At 42.4% G+C, this 8,721-nt stretch overlaps 2 protein-coding genes across 2 annotated transcripts in view; one reads left to right on the top strand and one right to left on the bottom strand.

Annotated features, from left to right (window-relative positions):
• The window catches only part of cunh8orf74 (chromosome unknown C8orf74 homolog), a 2,860-nt gene extending 1,975 nt beyond the window's left edge, over positions 1 to 885 (top strand). The window contains exons 4-5 of the mRNA XM_035677591.1: positions 158 to 313; positions 408 to 885. Of these exons, the coding sequence (XP_035533484.1) occupies positions 158 to 313; positions 408 to 659 (408 nt within the window). The 3' untranslated portion in view covers positions 660 to 885. The remainder of the gene's footprint in view (positions 1 to 157; positions 314 to 407) is intronic.
• A 16-nt stretch (positions 886 to 901) lies between these two features.
• Positions 902 to 5,457, bottom strand: LOC118339823 (L-threonine 3-dehydrogenase, mitochondrial-like). Its single transcript, XM_035677590.1, has 10 exons — positions 5,316 to 5,457; positions 4,144 to 4,337; positions 3,937 to 3,979; positions 3,606 to 3,676; positions 3,340 to 3,489; positions 3,042 to 3,214; positions 2,850 to 2,940; positions 2,593 to 2,685; positions 2,277 to 2,453; positions 902 to 2,201 (listed from the first exon to the last, which is right to left on the bottom strand). Exons 2-10 carry the CDS (start codon positions 4,328 to 4,330, stop codon positions 2,062 to 2,064), a joined length of 1,125 nt encoding a protein of 374 aa, XP_035533483.1. The 5' UTR covers positions 4,331 to 4,337; positions 5,316 to 5,457; the 3' UTR covers positions 902 to 2,061.
• Between the last annotated feature and the right edge of the window lie 3,264 nt (positions 5,458 to 8,721).

The following is an 8,721-nucleotide window of genomic DNA, read 5'->3' as shown; positions in this document are numbered from 1 at the left end:
GCCTCGGCTATACTTCAGGCCTTTTAGAAATATATGTTGACATCTCTTTCACATGACAAAGTCAGGTTATGGCTTTAATATTGCTGCAATGAACTGATTTGTCTTAACTTCCAACAAAATGCCCATTGCTGATCTGTGCACTGTACCCGTGCTGCAGGGCACAGACCTGCACGAGTGGGAGCATCAGCAACATCAAGCTGAGCTAACTGCAACCTTGCTTCAGAAGGAGGAGAAGCTGAAGGCGCTCCGAAATGGGTCAAGGGTAACACTGGGGGAGATAGATGTACCTGAGGATGAGCATCTGGACAAAGAGGTAAGACAAAAGGGACACAGAACAGAAAACCACTGAGCGCATTTGGGGATATCTTTCATGACCTGACTAGCATTGTGTTTGCAATTCTCTGTAGGGGGTTTTGGCGTTGATTCGTGCAGCAGTGAGGGCCACAGAAGACCAGATGCTGGCGAGTCTGACCCAAGAGGCCTCCCTGCTCAGTGACATCCTGCAGATCAAGCTGCAGCAGGCGGCATTGGCCACCGGGAGGCTCCACAATCCTGTGAGCTCGCATCCAGACGCACCAGCAAAGGCAAAGCCGAACACAGCAAAAACAAAAACAGGACAGAGAGAGTCTGGAAATGCAATAAAGACTGGACCTCAGTGAGAATTATTTAGTCCAACTATTCAACTCTCTTGCTTGTGGATTATTAAGTTTTTGTTGCAGTTCCTGCTTCAGTGTCCAGTGTGGAATAACATCTAATTATCCATTTGTGGGATACTATACTGGGAATTCAAAAGATGTTAATTGTCAAGAACAGTGAGAGTAGACGCACAGAAATGTTCACAACCTGCTTTATGATCATGTGCATACACACTGTGAGTGTTTACAAATGAAAAGTCATAAGAACTGGTTTCATTCAAGTATTTATTTAAAAAAAAGTAATTCTTTTGATTTGACAGAAAAAGCTGCAAAGAATACCATTATAAATAACATCAATATTCAAAAAAACACAGTTTGAGCTCTAATGCCCACTCCCTTCATTCTACACGTCTCTTTCACAAAGCTAAGAGTCATTAAAGCACAGCTCCACAACTGAAGAATATATACTCCTGCATCCACTGAAACAACATTCATAAATATTTAGCACCTTGATTGCAGATTCTAAACACAAAGCGACAAACAAAATAATTCAAATAGAAACAAAAACATTAAAAGCATCTAGTGCAAAGGTCGAGTAGCTTCAAAAAGCTATTCTTCTTTTAACTTAAACATTTATTTTACAGCCTACAGCGATTCCCTTCCTGCAAACAGAACCATCACATGAAACAACAGCAGGCAACTACGGTTAAAGCACCTGTAAACTATCCCTACAGGACCACTAGCTGGGGTTTCTATAGTAACAGTACCCGAGGGAAAAGCCTTTCAGTGTTTATGGTCACAGTACATATCGGTGACCAGTTGGAGTGCAGCTCTTACTCGAAGCCAACTGGTTTTCAGGATGGCAGAAGTGCCCCCTAAGGCAAAGCGTTTAGCTGCTACAGATGACAGATGCATATTCAGGAGGCTGGCAAAGTCATCTGCACACGTACAGACACGACGTAACATAAATACTCAGATAAAGTACATTCAGAGAGAGAACTCAGCTCGCCTACAATTTCAGTAACTCTAAATCAAACACAACATTGGTGTTCGCACAAAAAGATAAATGGATGGACAAGAAGAGAGAGGAAAAAGAGAGGTGAGATGTATGCGGATGAGTGCAAAATCAAATCTAATCAAGAGTATAATACTGTGTGGTCTGGAATGCTTTTATAGCTCTCATATTGAGCTTTATATCTTAGTTTCATTGTCTAATTGGTGGTAACTATTTGAATGATCCCAATCCCCCTGATTATTTTAATTTTTCATTTCTTGTTATTAATTGTAGGATTTCAGGTAAGACTTAGTGAACTTTGTTAAGACGTAACTTTTAAAAATGAAAAAGTGAAGGCTAAAAATTCTCTCAACTCCTCAAAGTCACACACTTTCAGATAAATCTTTATATGGAGCAAAAGCTACAACCGGCTCAGTAGGCCTGTGCCAGCTGGTTGCCCGTAGTGATGTGAGTCAGCATGGTCTGCACCAACTCCGGGAGGTCGTACTCATGCTTCCAGCCCCAGTCCCTCCTCGCTGCACTGTCCTCTAACGCCATTGGCCAGCCGTCCGCTGAGAAAACACATTTAGGATATTTGATGCTGTAGTAATATGACTATCATTGTACCACTCTCCCAGCTGTCTCACCTATAGCCTGCCGGACTGGATCCACGTTGTAGGTGACCTTGAGGTCGGGCAGGATTTTCTGTATCTCCTGGGTGAGGTCATGTGGTGTAAAGCTCATGGCGTTGATATTGTAGGTGCGGCTGACCAGCGTGTCTGCCGGAGCCTTCAGGATTTCCAGAGTAGCCCTGAGACAGTCATCTGGAGAGGAGGAGGCGACAGGGCAACGTAAAAGGGGAGCAGGAGAGGAAAGAGATGGAGGACGAAGAGGAATATTACTTGAAAGTGTCAACAGGGGAAAAACTAACTACCACAAAATGACATAACAGTCCGGCATTACCAATGTACATCATAGGAAGTCTTGTGTCACTGCGTAGGTTGCACTCAAAACAACCGGTCTTCACAGCTGCATGGAAGATCTGGACTGCATAGTCTGGGAAAAGGAAAAACATATGACGCCAGAACATGTTACATCTCATCTGTTTAATGTGTTTAATTAGTGAGCTTTGTGCTAAGCTAACCTATCTGGCTGATGAGTCAGCAAAAGACAACATTTAAAAGCACTGTCTTAGACACTTCCTCCTCAGACCTGCTTACCTGTGGTGCCTCCTCCAGGCTGGGAGTCCGCGGAGATGATTCCTGGATACCTGAGACAGCGGAAATCCAGCCCATACCTGTGGTGGTAGTACTTACAGAGAGAAAGNNNAGCAAAACATCTGGCTTTACAGGGATTTGTGGTGAAACACTGAGGGAAAATGTACTAAAAGTATGCGTCTGCGTGTGTCTCACCTCACCCATCAGCTCTGCGTGGACCTTGGACACACCATAGATGGTTCGTGGTCTCTGCACACACAGATCAGGGGTGGGGTCCCTGGGCGAGGATGGGCCGAAGGCACCGATTGTGCTGGGGACAAACACACGCAGACCATGTTCGGTTGCTATGTCTAATATGTTATGGAGACCTACAAAGAAAGAGAGGCTGTGCATAAGTGTCTGTGTTAAGATGGCTCTACTCTTAGAATCCGTATTAAAGTGTCTTAGCTTAAGTAGTTTCACAGCAATATAACATAAATGTGCGTGCATGTACCCGTGATGTTGACCTCTTTCGCCAGCGCGACGTTGCTCTCTCCCACAGCGGACAGCACAGCTGAGTAGTGAACCAGCCAGCTGATGTTGTTGTTGACCACGAGCTCCCTGAGGTTTTTAAAGTCCAGGATGTCTGAGAAGATAAACGGACCTGCACACAGAAGTCACTGGTTTCAACAGTGTCTTCCCAACTCACCTGTGGACACTTTGACCCTAAGGAGCCTAGTTTAGGAACCCCTCAATGGAAACACATGCAAAGATACACACCATTATGGTAGACGTGGTTGGGGGGTTTCCTAATGTCTGACAGGATCACGTTGTTTTTTCCAAATTGTCTCCTGAGGGTGAAACATTGGGGACAACACGGATCAATTAACCCCGAACAGAAGATCTGAGACGTGTAACAACTGTTCTCACAGCCTTTTTGAGCTACTGATCACGTTCCTAGTGAACAGTTACTAGTGTCACCTCCTGATAGTGGCACTTGGATTTCTTCCTGCTGCCGTGCTCTAACACTTTGCTGCTGGACACAAACAACTCTGCCGCCTTTGGAAATAGACAAACAACTGAAATAGGAGCGCTTATGTAAACTCCTTACCTTAGCAACTTGGCAAGACCCACCCCCAGCTGGCCGAGCCCTCCTGTAATGATAAAAAGAGAAGGAACAACGAGTTACCATGGAGTCACTATCACTGTTTTTGACTTGATATTATAGAAAAAGCTTTGAGTACAAAGAGAGAGAGAGAATAAATAACAGGAAAAATGACGCAGTACACACAGACAGTGACAGTGCATAAAAACCGACCAGTGATGAGGACTTTGGGGTGGTCGGTGTCGGTGCAGGACGAAGGATGAGTTCTCCCAAAATCAGAAAACTGATGCGAGGATGAGCTGATACCACGTACTGCCGAGATCAACGGCTCAACGCCGCACCGGGAGCTGCTCCCAGCATGCTCCGCTGCACCTCTCAGCAACTGCATCACCAGCATCATACGCCGCCTGCGAACAGAAGCACGCGTTTTAACAGCCACAATGGTGACAGGTGTACTTTAAGATACCCCGGCTGCGTCTACTACCATGGTGCACTGTGTTGTCAAGGGCAACTCGGGTCACTGAGCTTAAGGCATGTGGGTGTCACTCTAGACGATGTACAGAACAGCGTGTGCTTCTCTAATTTGTGGTAATAAATGTCCAGGCTGTCACAATGTGGTTCTTGACTTTCTGTTGCTTCACCCTGGGTTTTTAGCAAACCTCGCCTCTAAAAGGGAGAAGGTGTAAAGTCACATGTTGTGTACTTTATTAAGTGGGAACAGTCAGAATAAACAAACACACTATATGTGTATAAAGTCTTGGCTAACCCCCCCTCACACACACACACACGTCAGATTAGCTTCTTACAGCCTGCTGCTGTCTTGGTCTAAATATAAACTACTTCATCTATACTCCAGACCACCTTTAAGCTCACAGGGGGAGATTAATGTGGCCAAATCCAACCTTGACATGTGCAATTAGAAAAATCGTGCAGTCTAGCAGCCCTGCAATAGGCATTACTTATATTACTGACACGGATCTGCAGTGTGAAGGAAAACAGCACGTAAACGATGACTTAAAATGCGTTTTCACCTGTTTTACGAGTTAAACATGTTTAACATGAAACACTTTAGCTGGTGTTTTTTTTAACGTGACCTTCTCGCCTCATAAAGCACCTGTTCTCAGTCCAACGTGGCCACCAACAAGCCCAGCTCTCCAGGTGTTAACCTAATGATTTGTGGGAGCCAGGCCGACTAACATCTTAATATCTCCTCCTGCTGCTGCTGACGTTAGATAACAGTAACGTCAGCCCGGCTATCACTTAACAGGCTGACAGTAACCGGAGCTACCGGGAGCTTTTTTAATGCTTTATCTGAGCCCCGGCGGCTGTAAACGGCCGCAGTATGGCTACATAAGACGTACGATAAGATGACATTTGTTTCTTACTTTTGGTGTGGACAGGAAACGAGGAAAAAGACGAGTTGAAGCTCCTTTGCCCGGTCAGTGTTTGTGTTGAAACGTCAAAGGATCGTTGCTCTGTGATTGGCTGACAGCTCGAGAGGCCTGGCGAGCTACTTCCGGTTGTGACTTTCAAAATAAATATGAACTAACTAAATTAATTAATTAACTAACTTCCTGTGCTGCGGTTACTGTTATTGCTGCTTCTAGTTATCAGCACTGAAGATGTGCACTAAATGGAATAATTCAATGCACTTTAAATTGTCCTGGAAAAAATACTTCGCATGGTTAGTGATGCTACTGAATAACATTAAACACATATCTGGAATATATTTCAGTTTAGAGGAGCAAAAACACAATAAGTAATGCAATCCAATTACTGTTAACAAAAATAAATATTTTCTGTCTTGATGGAGGCGAATTGTCACCTTTTGTTGTTTCCCTAAATGGGTGAAACAGCGCCCCTCTGGGTACTAACGCCTGGTGAATGGCGCCCAGTGTGTGTGGTTAAAGGCGGTACTGCACACTTACATCAGGGAGGCCGGTGAAACCAATTAATAAATATTAATTATCAAACAAGGCGGGTTTGTGTTGCTCTAATGCCGCTGAGAAACTATGAAAGGACGTCTCTTGAATAGGAAACTCTGAAGTGAAGGTAACTTTGAAGCCAGCCATACTCTAGCCTCTCAAACAATAATTTATCAATATTATTTTCGGGGGGAAAAAGGGGCAAAGTTAGCTTGTTTTCCTTAGTTGCTGATATCTGCCAACGTTATCGTGTTTTTGTATCGCCAATGTAGTCTAGCAGCGATGGAGAGAGGACATAAGGACTTGTGCAGTGGGACGTTACACGACGAGGAAACTGAAAAAAGGAGAATGAACTAGGACGTCCAAACGTGAGTCACATAAATATAGTTTATAGTGTATACAGTGTGTGTAGTGTGTGTGTGTTTAACTCCTTGTTGTGTTGTTGTTGATGTGATGTGCACTGAAGCTCTTAATATATAAACTGATGCCAATGCAAAACAACCAATAAGTACACACTATTTAAATAAATAATGTGTATTTATTGGTTGTTTCAGTGTGTGAATGAACCTTGTAGTTACTTATTGCTGTATATTGAGTAATGAGCTTTAATAACTAACTGTGGCCAAGCATATAGATAGTACTGTGTAAGTCATGTATTTAATACATGCAATAATAAGCTTTTAACACAAACCTTTAAATCTATGAATCTTTTTAGTATTCAGTACTAATCTACCTGTATCAGAGTATAAGTTTGTCATTTTGTCTGCTAAGAAAACACATAAGAAACATAAGTAAGTCATGTATCTATGATGTGTGCATTGATTCCTGCTGATGTAAACATACATTCATTGTCTTAAAGTGTTGGATGTTATGTGGTTTCACGTATTGTACCACAGTGAAACAGTTCCACACGTCTGAATGTGTTACCTTCGCTGCTATAATGACACCCTGTCCTACTTCATAGTCAGCTAAACACCACATTATTTTTAAGCAGTGCATGCTTATTATTCAAATCAGAAGTTCCCAATCAGAAGTGACCGTCCAGTTGTTGTGAGCATTTCCTAGAGCGGTGACAGGTGTGATTAACTTCGCTGAGATGTGTTCATGCAAACCCCCATAAAATTAATGGAACAAATTCCCCTCCTGTAATTAAGATGAAATTCGGTGTCAGTTATAACATTGCCCCTGCTAATTATGCACAAGTGATTTATTCTCTGTTGCACGCAGGAAGATTAATCTGTGTCTTGCATCGCTAACTGAATGGTGGACAAGTGTGTAAACACACAGTGTACACACATACACGCTCTTATGTAAATGCAAACATCTATGCATGCTTACCCATTGAAGCGTTGATCTGACACGTTCATGTTGAGCTGCAGACCTGCAGGTGGTAGACGGCAGCAGCCAAAACACCAAGAGATTCATCATCATTTTGCACAGAAATACCTTTTATCCTAACCTTTGCCATTATTGATTATCAGTTTTTGATTGCAGATTTACATTATGATACTTTGATGAGGTGTCGTGTCATCCCCGCCTCATAACAAACTGTCTGTAGTGTAGATTGGCAGATGAAGAGTGTGAAACCTATGAACAGAGTATTCATTCTTATACATTGTCTCATTGGGCTAACTAGTCTATTAAATAATGATGAAATCAAAGTATTTCAGTATTTCTGGGGACCCCCTGGAACCCCTCAGCCGTTGTAATTACAGTAAATCTACACTCATCTCCTTAAGAAGGGCAGTTTTTAATGTGGAACGAGGCTCAATGCCCTCCAGTTGAAAACATAGGTTTTTATTTTATTCTTAATTGAACTCTTGAATATGAAATGGAAGCAAAATTAACTGGAAAACATAAAATACATGCAGAAAATCACTCCCAGACGCAGAAAATAGAACATTTATTCCAACAATATGCAGCCTTTTCTACATTGTAAATATGTGTGTGCATGTGCATGTCAGCAGATGGCGCTAGATACCAAGAAATCCAGAGGCTTGTGTCTCTGGTCTGCAGCCTGCTGGCCCAGCAGATGTAAAAAGAAAAAAAAAAGAATTATTCTAAATGAAAGTAGTGTCTGCTGCACACTGCTTGGATGTCTTTTTGTTTTCCATGATTCCTAACAGCTGTTACGTTATTATTAAACACATAACCCGCTGGGTGAAATCCGCTGCACATTATGTTGTTTACATGTGTATCTTCAGGAGCATTTTCCAAAACATTAATGTTTAGAGATCCTCTGTCCCAACAAGAACTAGATGATGAACTTAAAAGTGGACCTACAAATCTCAGAAATACATTTATTTAGGAATAAATTGGGCAGGATTTATCCGTCCTGTCTACCTCCGCATTTCAAGCTTTTGGACACGTACCAATTTTTGTGGTGGATCCGGTTCCAAGCCATGCAGAATGGGCCACAATAGATGATGCATGTCTTATTGTTCATTTGCTTAAATAGCCTCTGGTGTTTTTGCCATTTTGGAGGTCTGCCAAATATCTGAATATGTGCTATACACAAATTCCAGCCTTGTTTTGCTCATTGTTGCCCTGTGTGCAAGCTTGTGCAAATAATAGGATGCTTTTTCTTGCTGTGGCAGTCTCGGCTCTCCACATGAAAAATAAGATATTCTTTGTTTAATGTGGAAATGCAGAGTGGAAATAATTATTGTTTACACACACACAAATGTAATTACTATGAAATAAAAGGATTTTACACTGACAGTAACACAATGAAGTGATGCCGTATAGTATTATTACATACACTGTCAGAACAATGCAGTTTACAGTAAATTAGTTGCAACGTATACTGGTGGAGAGCAGGGTCTGTCACGGAGGGGTCTTACTGGAGCTGCGTAGTTCAACCACA

Source organism: Morone saxatilis, unplaced genomic scaffold (genome assembly GCF_004916995.1).
Source record: "Morone saxatilis isolate NCDOM2014 unplaced genomic scaffold, NCSU_SB_2.0 Contig6, whole genome shotgun sequence".
In the NCBI taxonomy this organism is placed as follows: Eukaryota; Metazoa; Chordata; class Actinopteri; family Moronidae; genus Morone; species Morone saxatilis.
Note: the sequence above shows the minus strand (reverse complement) of the source record. Positions and strands in the feature narration are given on the sequence as shown.

Excerpts from the sequence above, each read along its gene's own strand:
- LOC118339823 (XM_035677590.1), bottom strand. The coding sequence starts at position 4,330 with ATGATGCTGGTGATGCAGTTGCTGAGAGGTGCAGCGGAGCATGCTGGG. Across the intron at positions 3,490-3,605 it reads CAACCACGTCTACCATAATG|GTCCGTTTATCTTCTCAGAC; the intron begins GTGTGTATCTTT and ends TTCTGTGTGCAG. Across the intron at positions 2,202-2,276 it reads TCCAGTCCGGCAGGCTATAG|CGGACGGCTGGCCAATGGCG; the intron begins GTGAGACAGCTG and ends GTGTTTTCTCAG.